The following is a 22,493-nucleotide window of genomic DNA, read 5'->3' on the forward strand; positions in this document are numbered from 1 at the left end:
TTTTTCCTTTTTTACTGGGGGGGGGGGGGGGGGGGGGGGGGGGAGGGGGGAAGGAGGGTAGGGTGGATGTAGTATGGGTAAAGGTTTTGTTAGCAAAGCAAGCACAAATCATGGGCTATCATCAGTGGAATCCTGTGCAGATGATGAATGTCAGTACGAATGTAATTCTTGCTTTGGCCAAGCTGTAAAGTGTATGCTCATTATGACGTCCATCCATATCGCATGATGCCATCAAAGACTCTACAATGGCTGACTTCAGTGGTGGACTGAACATCTGTGCTCTACTGATCTAAGGTCAACGAGTGTGTTACATCCTTCTCAAGGTTGTAGAACGATTTTAATTAATTTTGTAAATAGGGCAATAAAGCGCTATAAAGCTATCTTTTCTTGCTGTCCTGTTACTGGCTGAAGTGCATGTGATTCAAAGTACTTTTTCAGACCCCACCTCTCCCCTCCCCCCCCCCCCCCCCCAAAAAAAAGAGATACACGTAGTAAACTAGAGATTGTAATTTGTCATCACTGACAAATTAAGGTGATCCGATTTTTTTTTTTATCAATGATTCGAGTCCTGATCGCAATAGGCATGACCATACAAGTTTCATCTGTGTTTAGAGACATTGGCCGTGTGATGTTTGCATTCTCATTTAGAAAAGGGAGTCATATCTGCCATCTTTGGTACCAAATTCTGTATACACTGAATAATGAAGATACAGCAATGAATACATATGACCTTTGACCCACCTTTGCACTCCCAAGATTGCATCTGATGAAATAGTGGTTATTTTGTGAAATGATTCTCGCGACATCGTCTATACGTGTGGAAAATATGGGAAAGATAGGACAGGTATTCACTAAGATACAAGATGAAACATTTATGACCTTTGACCCTAATTTACATACCCAAGATGTTGTCTGATCTAATAGTTGTTATTTTATGAAATAATGTACGAGACATGAACTAAACATGTGCAAAATATGGGGGTGATAGGGCGTGTTTTTCTTGAGTTATTGCAAAGAGAGTTGCAGAAAGAAAGAAATATCTCAATACATAGAAGATAAGCTTTAATTTCAACCAATTTTTTATCGTAATCCCGACATCGTATGAAAAAACAAAGGAAATAAAACGATAGCGCAAAGTCTCAGCTACAACATATTAAAATCTGGGAGAAATTCACCGAAGGGTAAGTGAGCTAGTGCTCGATAAAGACAATCATGTCAATTTTCACATTAAAGAAAATTCCCTCCCATAGAGATAACACGTCATAACGAAGATACAAAAAGAAGTACATATGACCTTTGACCTCAATTTGCAACGACAAGATGGCATCTGAGTAAAAAGTGGTTATTTTGTGAAATGATCCTTGTAACATGGTCTTTGCGTGTGCAAAATATGGGAAAGATAGAACATGTATTCACTAAGATACAGGGTGAAACACTTATGACCTTTGACCCTACTTTACATACCCAAGATGGTGTCCGATCAAGTAGTTGTTATTTTATGAAATAATGTACGTGACATGAACTAAACATGTGCAAAATATGGAAGTGATAGAGGCCGTTTTTCTTGAGTTATTGCAAAGAAAGTTGCAGAAAGAAAGAAATATCTCAATACATCGAAGATAAGCCTGAATTTCAACCCAATTTTTTGACGTGATCCCGACATCGTATGAAAAAACAAAGGGCACACTTACGGTAGGGTAAAGTCTCAGCTACAACATATTAAAATCTGGGAGAAATTTACCGAAGGGTAAGTGAGCTAGTGCTCGATAAAGATAGTCATGTCAATTTTCATTTCCAGAAAAACTGCACTCCCATAGAGATAACACGTAAACTGGTCAAATTTGACAAGATTACTTTTAATCCATTTTTACGAGGTGATACCGTTATCCAATCAAAATATTGTAATTTTAGGTTTGAAAGAACATTAAATAAACTACATCATACTGAAATCTGGGTGAAAATTGACAAAGGACTAGTGAGATACGCTCGAATGAACTTGAAATTTGATGGCGTCATTTTGAAAATTTACTTTTTTTACTTTATTAAGAAATTTGATATCTTTTAATCATTTTGTCAGCATTGCCACCCCATGAAATGACATGTACAACTCATCAGCTTTCAAAATATGTACAGAAAATGGAGGGTCACCGTCCATCCTGACGAGTAAAATCGGATTTAAAATTGACAGTTTTTTGGCATAGTTGTACTGTATATCGCCATTGACGCGCGCGCGGAATTTCAACTTTGACGGGCCCGTATGACCTCATATTGAGTCGGATTGACTTGAAACTTGGTAGAAATATTCCTTGACATTTCAGGCAGCCGATAAGTGTGAAAAAACGGGAAATTTCTATTGCATATGAGCTGTGCGTGCGTATATGAGCGCGCGCGTACGCGTCCGTCCAATTTTTTCAATTTTTCAAAAAATGCTCCAAATGGTCTGAAACGTGTGCAAAAAAAATTTGAGCTCGATTTGAGCTTACAAATATTTCAACGCGCGCGTACGCGCACGTTTTAAGATATAGAAGAATTTTGAGAATGTGAGTAGAATGCGCTTGACTTGAACTATATGTGACGTAAATTTGATTGAAAAATTCCATTCCATTAATGAGATATGAATGAAAATGTGTTTTCATATAATGACGTCATAGTGACGTCACGGTCGACTGATCACAATGATTTTACAAGATTTGTCGTCTTTGGGTCACCATATATATATGATATAAGTTTGACATTGATAGGCAATGCACTTTCTGAGCTAACCTCTGCACAACTTTTGGGGAGAAATAAAGAAAAAAAAGAAGAAAGAATCCGTACAGATACAGAAGGTGATCCGAGAGGATACTCGGATCACCTAATAAAACAAAAGAAAATGGAGACAAAACATACAGTTGTAGAAGCAGGTGGGCAGGACTGTAGTATTCCAATGCACTTGGAGAATATTTCTTTTCTTCTATTTTGCTCTCATTCAGTTGGCCTTAGTGTTATGACACCCGACTTATTTTCTATTCTCAGTGACTGTTATTTTCCTGTAGTGTGTGAATATTGCCTTTTAAAGGATTTATTGTTAAAACATATGTAACTTATCATGCAAGAGATTTTCTTTCCCTTTAATTATTGTAGATCACTCTTGTTCTTGCCTAACTGCTGTCACAGTCAATTTTACTCTAACCTTGGTGAAGTACAAGTGTATTCATGTCCTATCAAATCATTTGTAATTGTTTGTTTTTAATTATTATGACTCTTGTTTGAAAGGGAGTATGGAGGTGATGATGTCCCAGTCTTTTGTTTCTACATAGTGCTGGTTCTAAACAAAATATCCTTACGCAAGGCTTCAGGGAGATTTAGCAGCGCTGCAGATTATACACATGTATTTGTATACCGATATTTTTTTTTAAATTCTAACAAGTGTATTTCATATAGTGGTAAGTATATGAAATAATATGTGACATTAAACTATGATTACAAAATTACATTTTGTGTTTTATTTGTGATTACTTCATAATATGTGTTGATGTTATGTAAAGATTTTCTTCTGACAGAAAGAACCACAAATTTTCTTTGTCCACCAATCGAAGAAGGCAATTCTATAATATCAAGGCAGAAATGCATTTTGGTGTCTACACTTTTGTCTAAGGCATCAGGGATGTTATAAAGCTCTACCACCACCAGTCATGTCATAAATATCCCCCCCCCCCCACAAAAAAAATAAAAAAATTAAGGCCTTTCATTTTCATAGCCTTTTGAGACAACCCTGACATCGTGCATGCATTGGCCAACTACAGTAATAATTGACACAAATGACCAGCGGCTGGTGAACACACCCTTAAACATTCACTATTCCATTCTCAATGTTTTGCCCTCCGACACCCGAGTCACGGTTGTTGAATTCTTACCACATACATGTACTTGGTATGCATGTATCTTTATACAAACCCACTTTAAGACATTTGTATATTATGCACACACATGTGTACATGTAGTTTATATAATATCTTTGAGCTACGTGTACACTATGTACCAAGACGTGCATATGGTAAATATACTGTATGTGACCCTACATGTGACCCTGCATCACAAAATGAATATAAAGTCACCAGATGTAGATTTTTAGTCAAGGGCAGACTCTGAAAGAGCAGACTATAAGCTTTAAAATGATGTACAGTGTACATGTACATGTATAACTCAATTCAATTTTCAAATGGTCTCTCCTAACCTATCTAAATACTGGAAAGAAAGCAAATATTCTGTAAAAGCGTGTACACTTTAATTTTGTGCTTGTACTGAGAAAAGAAGCTCTGAAGTACAAGGACTATTCAAGTGCTTAATCTTGCAAAGCTGTGCTAGGTGCAATGAATAGGACAAAAAACAGGATGTAGAACTCAACAGCAACGACAATGAAGAGATTATCAGCTCCAGCCGATATTGAGCATGCTCCATCAACACATTCTATCCATGTCTAATGCCAACTTCAAAGCAGTAGCATCATCCTTTGAAAAATTCTTAAGAGTCGAGAGTGAAGAATGTGTACGGGGTTTTAAGAAATATTTAAAGGGGTCTCTATAGACAAACCTTATACTATTCTGCACGAAAAAAGTGTTCTAGAAAAACTGCTACATGCGCAGATTTCTGATTCATTTTCTCATCCAAAACCTTAGAATTATGTAGAAGAATTGCGTTTTCAGAAAATATGAAAATCTAAAGGTTGACTAGGTTGACATGTTATTGTTGAGACTCTTATTTAGAGTCCTGGTGTAAAATCAGGGCATGTGACTTTTTGTTTGATTTGTGATGCACAGTCGCATAATGTATACTGTAGTATGAATTAGTATGAATTCAGGAATCTTACCTACGCATGCAAAAGTATAAACATGAGGGAAAATCTGGTCTTGTTAACTGTGACTTTTGTGATTTGCCAACATCAAACAAAATAACACACTGTTAATTCAAGCAAGGTTATTAGGGTTTATGTATAGTAGATGGGGTAAAAAAAAAGAAAAGAAGACAACCTCGTGCACAACAATGATACATTGTACTGTATAGGTTTATTAATGAGAGTCAAATTTAATGTTCTCCCATTGCTAAAGAGTAAGTGTATAGACAAACAATATTTAGCGGTATCTTATGTACAATCTCAATGGTAGTCACACCTGGTTGAGCTTAAAACACATTCTGGCATTTGGTATCATTCCAAATGACAATGAAATACAAATTGTATTTACCATGATCGTAGAATAACATAAAATTACGATGCAGAGCCTGTTGTGTCAGACATGTTGTGTCAGACACTGAAAAATTTTGCGAATTTGGACCTGTAAGACAATTTTGCAAGTGCTTGCATTTGCCATCATGAACCAAAGTAATGAATGAGATTACTACGGTGGACTCCAGTTATAATGAAGAAAGCAGTTCTATTTTGTTGTATCAAAATTTTGTTGTAATCGAACAAATACACAATAAAAGATATAGAGCAGATAATGTTCCGCCCTGAATTTTTACTCCGTTGTAACCGGAATTTCATTATAACCGTATTCGTTATAACAGGAGTGCACTGTATCCCTTTTCAGGAGAAAACTTACAAATTTCTAAGCTTGGAGACCATATACAGCGCATTTATGTTACAGGAGGCACTGTATTTGCAACTCAAAATTTCACAGTTATTGGTCAACTCGCAAAATTTGCGATAATAAATAATGGTAGTGAACCACACAACATGCCTGATAAAGAACATCATTGAAATAAGAGAAAATAATATGTCAAGTTAAATTACTTGGACAGCAGGAAACAATATTTGAATCATTTTTCTCTTAACCATACGCATAACTTTGGGCTAAATTGTATCAATTTGTAAAAGACACAGGAAGGCAACATCCTGAGATTACAAATAATCAAATCTCATCAAACAATATTATGTGCCAGACTTCATCACAGCATAGTAGTAGAGGTGACACAATGTTTTGCCGGCGTTTTTTTTAACCCCACATGAGCAACATTGATATGCTATGCCTTGTCCAGCTTGTATCCCGACTTACAGACTTTTAGCACTTCAGTGTTGCCATGTGCGAGATGACAGAGGTACCACTTTGTCTCGGAGCATCTGTTAGAATGTATGGTTATTCTAAACCAATATTTCTGCATCCACATAATATAAATAGAGCATCAAGGCATGCAGAGCAGAACTAGTCGTAGTTCCAATCCAAGCCTGCAATGACAGGTAGTTCCTTATTCTCACTCTCTAAATGACATAGACACAGAGCCATCCTTGCGGCATCTGTGCAGGGATGAAACCTGGCCTTGATGTTCTCACATCCTAACTCTCCATTCCCCTCTGACAAGTCTGTCCCCGTCATGTTTTCATTCCAGCCGGCTATATAGTAGTTCCCTGTTCCAACACCTAAGTTGACAGAAGTACCGAACTGCATCACGGCAACTAACAAGGGGAAAAATCCTGACTTGCTGTTCTTTCCCCTGTCTCTTCACTCCAGCATCTTTGACATGTAAGGTCCATCAAGCTCATATCCCAGCTTGCGGTAGTAGTTTCTCGTCCCCACGCCCGAGATGACAGAAATCTTTCCTGACCCGTGCTCCTCTCGTGCTATCCTCTCAGCCTCCTCCATAAGCAGCATACCAAAACCCTGTGAAAGTGAGCAGAGAAACAACAAATCTGTAATACGGGGGTTGTTTTCTTTTAATATCCCGATTTGATATTCAATATATTGCAAGCCATTAAACTGGATATAGGAAATTTCAAATCAGCAATTTTGTTTTTCTTTCCCTGATGTGATAATCGACAGCACGAGGCGTTACTGTGGATAGATTCCCAGAGACTCCAACTCTCCTGCTTTGAGGCCACTTTTCACAAAATCTCCCTTTCTCCCACTCGAGTTTGAAATTCTCTTGCTCCAGCTGCATGTCTTCCCCTTAAGATGTATTTCTCCCACTTAGAATTCAGCTTAGTCCAGCCTGACTTTATTTTGTCCCAAATGTCAAAGAAATATGGGCTACCATTCAGCACCACAGGACATCTATGACCCTAGAGACAGGTCCCGTAAGTGGGCCTTGGACGTCAGTTGCAAGGAATGTCCCACTTTGCCTTCATGATATGCACTAAAGCGCACATTTTGTGCATGTTCACAGGATTAGAATCTCCCAGTTTGCTAGGAGACCTGGTAGGAGAATCTCCAGTTTAAGAGATGCCTAGGGTTGGAGTCTCTGGACTTTAAAGATATGAAGTGCACTGTCTGTGGAATTTGCCATTAAATTCTGGACTCTGCAACCACAAAGGGCTCACCTGATGTTGAAACTTGCGGGGATCCCTGGAGCTGACAGGAACAACACTGCCGTAGCTGATGTAACAGGTCAAGGAATCATGACTTCACATGATGACAGATTCATTCCCACAATGCAAATTTTAATTTTTACAGGATAACATGCTGAGGTAGCATCCTTACGGACAGTAATTTCAAAGCCAGATATGACCATAGATTGCAGATATTAAGAAAATTTACGTTAGACTAACTTTCTTCTTTCCTTTTCTTCTTAATTAGAGCAAATTCCATGAAAGTAAACATGAAGTTTAAACAATGACAAACACAAAAGGGGAACACAACTGCTTATTATGAATACCAGTTGAAGGAAAAATAACAATCTTATTATTTTAGCTGACATGCATGTTTTATCATTCCATACGTATCTTCTATCTTGACATACACTCCCCCCCCCCCCCCCCCCTTCAGAAGGAAGAGAAATGTTCATTGTTCTACCTTTCTTGGATGACTGCAAATACGACATAATGATCGAATAGGGTGTAAACTCTCAACATCCTTCATAACAATTAACTTGCAGTCATTAGTTCCAGTCATTTTGTAGTCAGTTTATTCACTGTGCTTCGGAGAGAGTGAAACAAATACCCATGATAAAACTCACACACATCTGAACCTAAGAGTAATACATGTATATTAAAAGCCAGAAGGGCATTTCTCACAGCACACCATCTCTTCTCAATAACACTACAGTCATAGCAATAAGATGGCAGTATAAAATGTAAGGATACACATGCAGCTCTCTGACAATGGACACGCCCCCTTTCAGCTCAGGTCGGAAGGTCAGCTCTGAACACTTCCTGAGTCGCAGCAGGCCAATCAGGATGTCCTGCTCGGGGTCCTCGTATGACAGAAAGGTCTCCCAGCCACTGTTGGCATAGTAATCTCGCCGGATTAGCTCCACCTGACAGGATACAAGATCAATGGGAATGAACTGTGTATTGTAAACTCGTAACGTACGTGTAATCAACTGAGCTATTTCACGTGAACATCCATCTACATGTACATTGTAAAAAGTGTATTTATAACAAGATTTGTGATTGGTCAAATTGGTACTACGTGACATTCATTGATTTTGTTATACAGTGTAGTTCGCTATTGCACTATTGGTTTGATTCATCGATATCCCAAATGCAGTTGTACACAGGCCATATCGAGCCTTGACAAATTAATGTTATAAATACACTTTATTTACTACAACAAACTATAAAAGTTCTTTCATGCACTATTCTAGCCAATATACACTCCAAATGCATAATTAGCCCTCGTGCTATTCTATTTCACCTCAGCCTAAGCCTCAATATTAAATGCATTTGCCATGCATATAATCTTATATAGTGCATTCAAGATCATACTATCTATATGCACGGGGCTCATCTAGAGGGCTGCAGCTTCTTAAAGTTGTAGTACTATCACCTGCTACTCAGGGTTAAGGGAGTTGGTTGGATGGATGGGCACCATGAAAAGAGAATCAGAGTCAAATGTTGCTTGATTTGACTGACTGCCACAAACAAATGATCAGTCAGATTTTCATCAAATGTATCCTGTAGATGTCCATACACAGTGTACCTCTATGCTTGTGTTGAAGATACTGCGTATGAAATTACAATATTTTAATCATGACTGCTTGGTGGAGGACTGCTCTCTTGGAGTGCTCCTTTAGTTGCTTTATACAGAACGCCGTATCATGTCATTTCCCTATGGTAATCAATATCACATGTGTGTGGTACAAGGAAATTTTTATTCTCAAGCAACGAAAGCATAATTGGAGAGTTATCCTCAAACCACCACTAAGAAGAATAATTAGAAAACTTTACCTTCACTACAAATATTCCAGTAAAATATAAAAATATCTGGAAATCTTGTAAAGCTCACCCTAATAATTGAAAAAAGATTATCAAAATGATTATCACCTTTAATAACCCTTTCTCTGCACCATACATTGTACTTTGGACATTGTGTACAATGTATTGATGTTTGCTGAGCCAATCAGCACTCAAAGCCAATAGAAGGAATACGGATGGAATAAATTCACAATGCCCCCATTATAATCTTTATTATTCACCCATCCTCCTCCTCATCATCATCATGTTCATCATCACCATGAACATCACTATCTCCATCTGATCTTCATCATCCCCCGTTCTCCATCCTCCATGCGATCTGCCACCACCCTTGGGGGTACAAAAGTTGTAAGTTTCTTCATGAGAATGACCCTAGCATTTAACCGAGGTGGTCTGGGCTTTGATATCCCTTCATTTGTCTGAATCAAGACTAATCGTGATACAAGATCCAAGTCAGAGCTGCCGGCACAGTTCTCCCTGGAGATTACTAATTGTAAACACATTATCATGAGTAGTGCACTTAGTCTACATTCAAGGCAGCAAAGGCCTTTAGAATGACCCCTGACCTGGTAAGGCTTGACCTTGTGATGTATTTCCTGTATGCCGACCTCCCTGGTGCGAACATCACGACACTGGGTTCCAAGGTCCTTCATGCGGGCCAGGGCCAGCTCTCGCAGGTTGCCGTGCTCCACCCCAGAGCTCACCAGAGGCATTGGGATGTCCCTGAGACAGGGAGGGGAACGTAGGAGGATCCATGTTAAGAAGCAATTACACTGCAATCTATTCTCATGCAAAATAAACACATACACACACTCAAACATTATACAACACAAACATATAAAGGAGACACAGACAAACAATATCCTTTTGCCTCTGACAAAAATTCTGCTAGGACTAAAAGCTCAGGCCCCTTTTGACTCCGATTTTTATTGAAATTAGAGAACTATTAACATGTCTAACACGAAAGGCATTTATACGAGAGCTTTAAACCCCCATACCCCCCTGCCCCCATAAAAAAAGCACCAAGAATGACATATGCCTACCACAACTTGTCACCTACATGTACACACTGCCTTTAAAGTAATACTTCACTCATATTTCTGAAGTCAACCACTTACCAGGTACAATGTATATGCTGTTGCCCAGCTCCATTTGGGATTCTTAACAAATATGGTGTTTTCCCATTCAAACTGCATAAAAATGAGGCAGCACACATCCAGAGCCACTTCTCCTCAAAACATCGCTCATACAGGCTATGCAGCACACACAAATTGCCATGTTTCTATAGTGTACATCTTTTATTGTTACTTATCCTTACGTGTGCAGCCATACATACACATATTCTATAGGTTAGCCACAAAAAATGGAAATACCAGAAAACAACTTTTATGATGTTTCTTGCACAGGACCCACCTCTGGACTCTGTAGACTCTGGTCCATGGTGGAACCAGGGCCAGTATCCTTGCGACCAAGTCTACCAGGGTGCTGGGCGGGTAGCTCTTGTACCTCCCTGTCTTCCAGAGTTCGTACAGACCGGTACCCCTGATGACGAGGGTTGGGTAGAGTTTGAGACCATCAGGTCGGAAGGCTGGATTCTCAAAGAACTCCTGAAAGGATGGCAGATCATATTTAGGTGACTATGAGAGAATGATGATGGAATACACTTGTGTTTGACACTTTATTGTATTATGTTAGAAATACAGAAGGGGCTCAATCAATTAAACTGCAATGAACAGTTGATCGGGATGCCTCTGCGGTTTTAAGCAATCACAATAGAGTCAAACTTGCTCTGGCGACCACTTTTCTACAATGTCCACTTCTCTTGTTTCCCTCGAGGGTCCTTGGAAACTGGTTTGAATGTGTTCTGCCAAGAGTACATACTTGTAGTTCTTTATGAAAGACAGGCTCTTAAAAGGATGAAAGTTTCACAAGCTTTTAACATAAAAAGAAGGTCCCCAGAATTGGGCACAATCTGAACTTCTTAGCCCCTAAGTTGGTGCATTGGGCCATATTGTCATTGTCATAAACAGCTAATTTTTCTGTATCTCATGAGTATCTAAATGCAACTGGATCTGTGAAAAAAAGATCTCTAATCAGTGAATAAGGCCTTTTGGCTCCTGTCCTGGGTACTCATATAGTCCACCTTAATCACCTGAACAATTTTGTATCCTCTCCCATTATTAAAGAACATTTCCTGCCATATTTGATGGATACTCACAATGGATTTCCAACAAGATGACAAAATACAGATGATGAAGCAACAACTGAAAAAACAGAAAGAACTAGAAATGTCGCTACAGCGACTGGTTATACCCCCGCCAAACAACATTTCATAAGCTTTGGTCAAAACAACATGTCATAAGCTTTGGTCAAAAAACTGAGGAAGTACTTAAATCCGCAAGATCTTTCCTTGATCTTCTGCCATTAATATGCCGTTACCATGGCAACGTACTTTCGGGTACTGTCGAAAAATGCGTCTTGCACATCTACAACCAAAGGCACATATCTGTACCAAGTTTCATGGAAATTGGGCAAAAACTGAGGAAGTAGTTTGCAACACAAAATTTTCCATCATTTTGGCTCATAATATGAGCTGTTACCATGGCAACATACTTTTGGTCACTGTCAAGAAATGTGTCATGCTGACCTATATCCTAAGACAAACATTCAATATGAATTCCATGAGAATTGGAAGAACACTGATGAAGCAGTTTTGCCATGAAGCATTTTGCCCTATATTTTACCAATAACATGCCGTTACCATGGCAACGCACTTTTTGCCACTGCGGAAATATGTGTCTTGCACATTAACATATTCAGATGAACATCTGTACCTAATTTCATAAAAATTGATCAAAAACTGTGGGAGGAGTTCGCGACGCAAGATTTGTACCCATTTTTGCCCATAATATGCTGTTACCATGGCAACATACTTTTGGGTACTGTCAAAAAATACGTCTTGCACATCTACAACCCAAGGCACACATCTGTGCCAAGTTTTATGGGAATCGGTTGAAAACTGAGGAAGTAGTTCGCGACGCAAGATTTGCAACGGACCGACTGCCCGACCGACCGCCCGACCGTCCGCTGATTCCTATATACCCCCTTCAAACTTCGTTTGGCGGGGGTATAAAAAAAAAGCCAACCAATTGCAATAGCTCACACGAGTTCTTGGCTCAGGTGAGCTAAAAAATGACTGCTTCAGCTCAAAGCGATGACTATGGTGCACAAAACATGCTCATGGGGCGGAATACCAAACTTACGATGAACTGCTCGATGTCTCTCTCCAAGTCGACGTTGGGAAGATCAGGCATCATGTGAGACACGACCTTGAAGCCTGCATCCTTGGACATCTGGAACGACTCGCACACTGCCCGCACTGTATGGCCTCTGGAATACAAGAATGCCATGCAATACACAGACATATAACTTTGTATTCCATCCACCAGTGAGATGTGTCAACACGATTACAAAAACTCACACTGTCTTCATACAGCTGCTTACTTTCATAACCCCCCCCCCAAAAAAAAAACAAAACAAAAACAAAAACAAAAACAACTTGTAGAATCACATTGCCATTTCTATTCTGCATCCGAATTTCAGTGTTCATGCACTGGTATATACACATGAGTACAAATGTGTTCCTACAGGAGCAAAATGTTCCACAACTTGCATGTGAAAAGCTACAGAAAAAGGGTGAGAGGATGGCATCACAAAGCATTCCATTAACAGATATTTCTACTCACCTGTTGGTGTCCCTGGCCACGTCTTCGTACACACTCTGTACTCCAATCTCCAGCCTGGTGCAGCCATACTTCAACATGTCACTGAAACGAAGACAAAAAAATTGTGAATACCTTTCACAAAATGCAATAACAGGTGGCCACCTTCTTGCTTTGCTGAGATAGACTACAATGTAGGTGGATCGCTTATAACTCAAGACGATTCAATCATGCTGTCAGGCTCATTTCTGGCTCAAGTCTGAGTCTACACTACAACTCAGCTCTTGAAAGTATTAACCCATCATTGGTGGGCTGTTTGGCGATATAATTGCAGTTTGGATGCAATAGAGTTGTGCATGGCATGGGCAGTTGTTAAAATCATGCCGGCAATTGAAATTACGCTGTGATTTCAACTAATAAGAATCGAGATTGATTTAAATGAGGTACATGAAGGGTCATATTTTCCATTCCTCCATTGTTTTGATTCTTGCAGTGATCTGTGTAAACTACAGATAGTGATAGCACCTGACAAAAAGCCACTTGGATTTCAGTCAACCACGAGAGTTACCTTAGATGTCTCTTGAGGCAGTAGTCTGGTCTGGTTTCTATGGTGATGCCGATGCACTTTGTCCTGCTCCTCTCAGAGAACCTGAAATATGGAAAACATGACCACACTTTATTATCATATTTTACAATAAACAATGCAGTTTTTGTTGAGCAAACTAACCCTTCATATGCTTTGGTTGCCGACTGGCAAGTATGCTGGAGTGCTTTCTACACAGACTGGCACAGATGTCTGGAAACCAGTTGTCAAGGAATAGAGATCACCTTATCCCCTTAATCCCTATTGTGTCACCATGGCATGCCTGTTGGACTGATCTAGGCACATTGCTACACCCGAGTGAGCTAGCTAATTTTACAACTACTGTAAAACGAGGAATGTTCAAGTGCATTTTGTTTTCGCAAACTTCGCGAGAGCCGAGTTTTGCAAAATTAAAATGCACGCTAAAGATGGTGTCTACACTATATGCATCGAATGTTAGAGGCAACTCGCGAAATGTTCATGCTGCCAATAAGGCCGTCGGCTGCCATTCCTGAAAACATTGTGTTTTACAGTATGCCAAGTTACTGAATGCTGATGAAGAGGCTTGGGCACATGAAGGTGTAAAATGAACACAAGTCACTCACCCATTTCTGATTATAACAAAATGCAGAGTATGCTTGTGTTTGAATCATGTTTCATATTAGCAATTCCATCATAAGAGTAAATGCGTTTGCTATCCCATACAACACACATGTTCATCATAGGACCCTTCCCCTTCCCCTTCCCCCCCCCCAAAAAAAAAAAGGATTTGAGATTTATGTTAGCACTGTACCAAGTGGTGAAGTCGTAAATCATCCTCATCTGTGTTGAGGACTCAACTCACTTTACGGCTTCATCCACATTGTTGCTTGTGTGGCCAGAGAGGGCGTCGTGCAGGTTTCGGATAAAGTAGTCCCGGTAGTCCTCTGCGAGGGCCATGAAGGTGCCACCCATCACGATGAACTCCACCTTGTCCACGCTGTGGCCTAGCTGCTTGAGCTGGTCCACCCTGTGCCTGGTCTGCAGGTAGGGGTTGTACCTGGCTCGGATGGCTCTCATGGACGTTGGCTGGTTGGAATTCACAAGCCCAGAAAGGATTGAAAATGTCATTACTATTTTCTCAAGGAAATTTAGCAGAAACAAGGAAAAGTAGAAATTACGCAGGTGCGTAATATATGTCCCCGCCGGAAGTAGCATTTAGTAGCAAAATGTACAATATAGGTAAAAAGATGAAGGTCAAAGGTCAAAGAAGTCAAAGGTCAAAATTCTATGTAGAAGTTTTGAAGCCCTCACCTAGTGCCATCACATAAAGCAAACGGAATCGAAATCGGGTTAGAAATGGCGAAGGAGTAGCATTTTGTAGCCAATGTACAATATAGGTAAAAAAATCAAGGTCAAAGGTCAAAGAAGTCAAAGGTCAAAATTCTGTGTAGAAGTTTTGAAGCCCTCACCTAGTGCCATCACATAAAGCAAACGGAATCGAAATCGTGTTAGAAATGGCGAAGGAGTAGCATTTGGTAGCAAAATGTACAATACAGGTCAAAAATCAAGGTCAAAGGTCAAAGAAGTCAAAGGTCAAAATTCTGTGTAGAAGTTTTGAAGCCCTCACCTAGTGCCATCACTTAAAGCAAACGGAATTGAAATCGGGTTACAAATGGCGAAGGAGTAGCATTTTGTAGCAAAATGTACAATATAGGTCAAAAATCAAGGTCAAAGGTCAAAGAAGTCAAAGGTCAAAATTCTGTGTAGAAGTTTTGAAGCCCTCACCTAGTGCCACCACATAAAGCAAACGGAATCAAAATCGGGTTAGAAATGGCGAAGGAGTAGCATTTTGTAGGCAATGTACAATGTAGGTCAAAAATCAAGGTCAAAGGTCAAAGAAGTCAAAGGTCAAAATTCTGCGTACAAGTTTTGAAGCCCTCACCTAGTGCCATCATATAAAGCAAACGGAATCAAAATCGGGTTAGAAATGGCGAAGGAGTAGCATTTTGAAGCAAAATGTACAATATAGGTCAAAGGTCAAGGTCAAAGGTCACAACTGAAATTCTGTATAGAAGTTTCAAAGCTCCCATGTAGTGCTATCATATAAAGCAAACAGAATCAAAATCGGGTTAGAAATGGCGAAGGAGTAGTATTTTGAACATTTTGATCACACACGGACGCACACACGGACGGACACACGGACGGACACACGGACGGACGGACGGACGGACACACGGACACACGGACACACACACGTACGGAGCCCGTTTCATAGTCCCCTGCTCGAACTCGTTCGGCGGGGACAAAAATGGCACTGGATCTCACTTTATTTGAAGAATAATAGGCTGAAAGCAGAGGTGGGAGTAATTATCATTCACCTTGAAGAATGGTATATCTTCACTACCGGTACTACATAAGATATAAGCACATGGTAAAGGTCATCTTTAGCTATAAAACACTTTGTAAGGTTTGGTTTCAAATCCATTTGGAAACAGTGACTTGCAACTAACAAATGTGTCACTTTAAACCCCTCCTTTTTTTGCTAATCCTTTATGAATGGTAAATGTAAATGAATGTTGTCACTAATATATATACATATACATATATATATATATATATATATATATATATATATATATATACATATACATATATATATATATATATATACATATACATATATATATATATATATACATATACATATATATATATATATAATCATATATATATATACATATATATACATACATATATCATGATATCGACATCTGTACTCATCAACGTACCATAAGTTACAAAAATAGGTTAAAGAGCGCTCCAACAATTGAATTGTTTCATGACTTAGAATACAATAATCATCGGTAGGAAGAAGTCGGTATAATAATTCCTGTTAAGAAACACATGAAATCATCAATTACAAAAGTCACAGTTCAGTGTCTCACTGAAATCTAAACAGATTTGAACAATCAATTTACTCTTATAATCAATTTACTCTTACAATCAATTTACTCTTATTTTGTATTATTTTCTATAGATGGATTCACACTGTCATCCTATTACTCATATTTGTATATGATACAATCAATTTCACACTTGCATGTTCAAATCTGTTTAGATTTCAGTGAGACACTGAACTGTGACTTTTGTAATTGATTATTTCAACTGTTTCTTAACAGGAAATATTATACCGACTTCTTTCTACCGATGATTATTGTATTCTAAGTCATGAAACAATTCAATTGTTGGAGCACTCTTTAACCTATTTTTGTAACTTATATATATATATATATACATACATATATTTATGTACATATGTATATATATATATATGCCTAATATGCTCTGCTTTACAGCATTGAGCACTTTTCGATCCTCAACAAACCATATATTCCCGACGGATATATACCCAACAGATATATATTTATATATATATATATATATATATATATATATATATATATATATATATATATATATATTAAATAGGTAATGAACATATACAGCTACCCAACGTCCTCTTTATCTTCAACCTGTTGACTATGAGATAAGTTAGGTGTCTCAAAGTTTACATGATTGTCCCTAGGGTGACAAGACCTTGCATCTCAAAGATCATACATTTTCAGGAGAGTGAAACCACTTTTTCAATTTCACAACATTTTTTTTTTTTAATGTAGAATGATATCACAGCTGACATCAACTAATGTAGAAATATTGCCTCAGATCACAAAAATCATTGCAATGATATAAAACTCATATCAGTATTTTTGAAATTCAAAATTTAGTAAGGAGATTCTGAAATATATTACAGTTGAGATACACAAGTCTTGTATAACCCTAGGGACGATATACAAATGGAACATCAAGTTCCTCTTAATATAGGGTTGACTTGTTGTCATTAGGCCACACAGAATAGCATTTTGACAAGGCCTCGTGGCTGATGATTGAGACTAACTCGCCACACCAAGCACTGCGAGAAACGGGTGAACGTGAGACCAAGTGGCGCAGCCACCAGGCCTTTTGAAACCTGGGTTTTTTTCCCTACCGCTTCCCGACGAGGGCAAATATGAATTATTCATGAGTCAGATCACAGTTGGTATGCTAATGAGGACGTGTCAACACTGCGCTGGCAATGCAGGCAGCTACGGATGAGCGAGCCGCCGACAGGCATACTTAATGCGTATTCGTTAGATGCGACGGCGTGGTGAGCAATGCAGTCGCTGATTGGCTGCTACCCGTTTTGGTAGGAGAATTGGCGAGAAACAAGGCTCAAGTTAAGAAATTCATGTCAGGTTTCAAAAGGCCTTACATTCACCCGTTCTCTCGCAGTTAGTCTCTTTTTCAGCCACAAGGCCTTGCCAAAAGGCTACACACAGAACAGCACCTTACCTCGTAGCCAGTGTAGGACTGAGTCGAGTATTCAAAGTCCGAGTCCGGACCACCGGGGCAGTAGACACAGATGTTGCCAGTCATGCTGATGTGCGGACATCGGTGGGGCTTGCACATTACGGCCACAACAGCGATCTGAAATGAGGGGAAAATGAAAATCGTTATTCTAGCCAATCCCAGGGCCCCATAATGCTGCTATGCATCCAGGGGCATTTGATAATTACAAGTCAAAATTACAGTTGCCATGGATTACGCAACAACCAATCAGCTCTCAGGATTTAAATCATCTAGTCATTAAAGCTAGCTGCAAGCGTTGAAGGCTATACAAATTGCAGCTCTCTGCAAAACTGAGCCAAGGTACAAACAATTGCTTACACCGTGCCACTCTTCAATTACTTGCCTAATATGCGCCTAACTTCATGCTTGTCTGCTGTTGTTCTTAGTCACACCTCCTCTTTTACCACTCCATTCATGAAATAAACAATATTCAGGGTTCGTCATCTTAAGGCACACTACTCACACTTTTTAAACTCAGAGACTATACTCAGTTATATTGCCTGAATCAAAAAGAAGGGGGCACTGTTCACAAGACATCACAGTCATGCTTTAACGCTATAGTAATTCTGTTGATGGGTCTACAGTTCAATAGAGCATTACACTAAAAGGGTATCACACTAAAATGACTCAATGACATTGAACACAATCAGTGTACATGTGTACCACAAACCCACTTGCAATGGGAAACTAAAGTCCTAAAGTCACTGTTGGGCAAGTGAAATTAAATGACAAAGTACAATGCCCTTGACCAAAGGCCATTTCTGGCTAGTAAAAGGTGTTGTTGTTGTCGTGGTGGTGTTTTGTTTTGTTTTGTTTTGTTTTTTGTTTTGTTTTTGTTTTTTTTGTTTTTTTTTTTGGGGGGGGGGGTTCCAGGAGGAGGGTTGTCAGGGTCAGGCCCTACAATTTTTAACAACATTCATGACTATCTAGGGATACTGGGAAAGCATGATATCACAAGCTCGTGGTCTAAATGACAGATGACAGACTGCGAAAGTTTCTCACCCCACTTGCGGTTCTGATTGGCTTGGCCTTCAGCTTTGGAATCAAGGCCTGTAATGGAGAAAGGACAAGATTTAGTAAAATATATGAATAACCCATCACAATATCATCATTGTCATTATCATGGTCATCATCATCATTGACATTATCATGGTCATCATCATCACCATTATCATTACCATCATCATCATCATAATCATCATCATTATGATTACCATCATCATCATTATCAACAACAGTATCATTATCATTATCATCATCATCATCATAATCATCATGATTATGATTATCATCATCATTATCATCAACAACAACAGCAGCAGCATCCCTTTCCAGCACCCAACTTGTAGGAGTGTTGCACCATAAAGGATTAAACAGGCACAAAGCAATACCAGTACCCCTTGAGAGTAAGTGCAGTGTACACTTTAGCAGCCTCACTGCCACTGTTATAAGGGCAAAAACTGCCTGCTCTGTGAATAAAATGTCCACTGTTGAAGGAAAAACTTGCTACAGGGTTATTTCTTTGATCAGATGATGTAAAGAATATTGGCTCATGGCTCACTACAAACTGCCATTGCAGAGACTCCAACTCTCCCGCTTTCGACGGGAGATCTCCCACCGAAAGCCCATTTTTGCAAAATCTCTCGTTCTCCCGCTTGAGATTTAATTTCTCCCGCCCTGGCTCTATGTCTCCCGCTTGAAATGATTTCTTACTTAGTGTCATCGTATGTTGACAGATAAGCCTGAGATAGCACAAGAAAGCATCTAGAACCCGGCCGCAAGGAACTTTGCGCTTCGTGCACATCAAGTTGGAGCCTCCAGTTTGCTAGGGGTTTCAGGCAAAAGAATCTGCAGATCAGAAGGTGCTTGGGGTTGGAGTCTCTGCCATTGCATGCACTCCCTTCCAACAGTTCTCAAGTATGGCTTGCCAATACGCAATACTAGATGCTTTTAGACAGTTTCTGGACAGATATCATTGTAAGTCATACCTTTTTGTGAGCCTGCGGCACAGCTGCGATGATGTCCACCAATCTTGGCTGAGAGGTCAGTCCGTATTTCTTGGCTGTCAAACTCTTGATCCTATTTCATTTGGAAAAAAATGCAATGTTTCATCATAAAAATGTAGCAAACCATGAGCAAATATAAGTGGGATTGTCACAGGGAGAAACAAGTCTACAACCATAAAATCACGTCAGTCTAGTGCAACTATATATATATATTTTTTTTTTTCAAATCATCAGCTTCATTTTATGGTACAGTATTCATCGCATAATCGGGCATCTGATAATCCGGAACCTCGCTTAAATGATATACGCTTCCCAGAAACATTTCCAATGCATGTTATTTTCACTGGATAATCGGGCGGGGACCTCTGATAAACGGGACAATTTTTCTTCAAGCGATCTTTGATTTTGTTAATATTTTACACAAAAAATCTACCAAAATACCACAACAATATTTCAAAGATTCCCTATCAGTTGTCGTTTACATCGAACTTACAAAGCAAGTCTCGGACTGGTGTGTTTTGACCTCCGTCCATCCAGTACACGTACATGCATAGCCACGAAAGCGCCATGTATAAGTATCCATGCCATTGCGAAACATGCTTTCGCGAACATTCTTCTCCCCTACATAAGCAAAGCCATGTGCTCGCTTGCAATTCCTACTCACATCCAATAAAAAACATGCCTCGCTCACACAGCTCAGGCTGTGTACGTTGTTTAATCTCAGTCATACAGTTTTGAGGGCGAAGTCCAAATTCCTCGTCTCTGAGTATTTCAACTTTCAACCCGGTTGCGATTACTCTACATCATTGCGAGAATGCAGGGAGAGCTAGAGGGTGGCGCCGAGGGGTAGCGTGGTTGTGTATTCATGTACATGTACAGTACGTCAGTATGCATGTGTGTGTGTGTGTGTGTGTGTGTGCACTACATGTACATGTCGTATGCCGTTAGTGTGTGGTGAGTGCTCATCACGAAATCGGGCACCCCGCTTAAAGGGGCAGTGTTTGCTACTCCCAACCTGTCCCGATTATGCGATGAATACTGTATTGTGAATTATTTTCACTAAACACATGGCTAACTCATCAAACTGCAGCATACATATAGTAGATTTCAGCTTTTGCTGACCCCATTCTGGTGCCTCTTGTGTGTGAAACATAATAAAAGAGTTTGTGAGCCCATAAGTGCATGCTGTATTTATACCTCATGTCCGATTGATATTTTTGTTGTTTGAGCACATGAAGTCGACCATGGAAAGGGGATAGACAATTGTACATGTACCAATTGACTGCTTTCGCTCAGGCCGATTACAAACCTGTGGCTGTAGACTGTTTTCTGTTGACAAGCAAAAAGAATCTCAGTTTAGGGCATTGAAGGCTCTCATAGAATTACGAGAGGAATGGGTAAAAGTAGCAGTGAGTTACCTATTAAGGTTGACGTCTTTGTTCTCTTCATGAGCACTGATGAGCTGGTTGACAATGTCGGAGACTGTCATCATCATCATTTCTGCATGAGAGAGGTTTGCTGCATCAAGAAAAAAAAAACACAAAGAGAAGCATACAGTCATATCAAATGTACACCCAGTTACAATGACAATACCCAGCTGACAATGACGTAATAATTAATACAGTAAGAGATAGAAAACACAGCATAACTTTGAATAGGGGAAAGATAATGCTATAAATTTATGTAAACAACCCGTCAGCAGCAGGCTTGTAAATGGTGCCTGTTTGCGGCAGGGTCCGTTTTATTTACTGATGATAAGGAGGCCCATTGGGTGTCACTTCCCATAACACTTGCGAGTAACTCCTGCTTGTGTTCTAAAGTGGGACTACGCACACATGATGTTCATTAGCCGATTAATTGATGAGTGAAAAGTGCCCTGCCACATATACAAGAACTATAGGCACCCTGCCGCAAACAGAGTTGTAGGTTACTCTACTGTCAAGAGTCAATACGGTAGCAGCCATCAGCATGATCAGTAAATTCATTGTCGAAAAGCTTCAGTTTCCCGTTCTAGTGCCGTCAATAGAATTTAATCTATTCATTCAGGCAAACAGTTGAGAAATACTCACGTTTCTTTTTGTTCTTCCCCATCTTGAAAAACTCAGGAATTTGGTATCAACGCGAACAGCACGGCTAGCGAATCGCGGATTGAGGACACGCACAAAACAACCCAAGAAGCGTCCGAGCTCCGAGATCCGAGTGACCGCGATCGCGAGAGCTGTGGCGAAAAGGGATGTGCGTACGTCGAGTGATCGCAGGCAGTGAAAAATCAAATGAAAATGTTCAACGAACACCCACACTAATTTGGGGGGGGGGGGTAACGATTCTAAATTGGCTGTCCAATACTGGTATTACGACTATCACAATTAAGCCGTCATTATTGTACCCTCGTAATGTGAAATCAGGGGGATCGGCAGCCGATTGGGATGATTCTTGCTGTCGCAATCTCGGGCACGATCCAAGACAACTGCCACTACCATGAACCACGCTTCGTACACACACTCGATCACACTTACGGGCCATGGGAGCAGCACTGCTAGTGTACGCCACGCCGGTGTACGCTCTTTCGTGTGTGGTGCTCTTCCGGT

The 22,493-nt window shown here is 39.7% G+C and overlaps 1 protein-coding gene across 1 annotated transcript; it reads right to left on the reverse strand.

Annotated features, from left to right (window-relative positions):
- Positions 1–6,476: 6,476 nt before the first annotated feature.
- Positions 6,477–22,096, reverse strand: LOC139744336 (elongator complex protein 3-like). The gene is made up of 14 exons (XM_071654778.1): positions 21,975–22,096; positions 21,324–21,423; positions 19,888–19,978; positions 18,902–18,949; positions 17,843–17,977; positions 14,316–14,539; positions 13,457–13,537; positions 12,913–12,993; positions 12,430–12,556; positions 10,580–10,773; positions 9,733–9,889; positions 8,054–8,226; positions 7,292–7,346; positions 6,477–6,635 (listed from the first exon to the last, which is right to left on the reverse strand). Exons 1-14 carry the CDS (start codon positions 21,994–21,996, stop codon positions 6,477–6,479), a joined length of 1,647 nt encoding a protein of 548 aa, XP_071510879.1. The 5' UTR covers positions 21,997–22,096.
- Positions 22,097–22,493: the final 397 nt, after the last annotated feature.

This window comes from Diadema antillarum, unplaced genomic scaffold (genome assembly GCF_040938485.1).
Source record: "Diadema antillarum isolate AM-2024a unplaced genomic scaffold, OU_Dant_1.0 seq00001161_RagTag, whole genome shotgun sequence".
NCBI lineage: Eukaryota > Metazoa > Echinodermata > Echinoidea > Diadematoida > Diadematidae > Diadema > Diadema antillarum.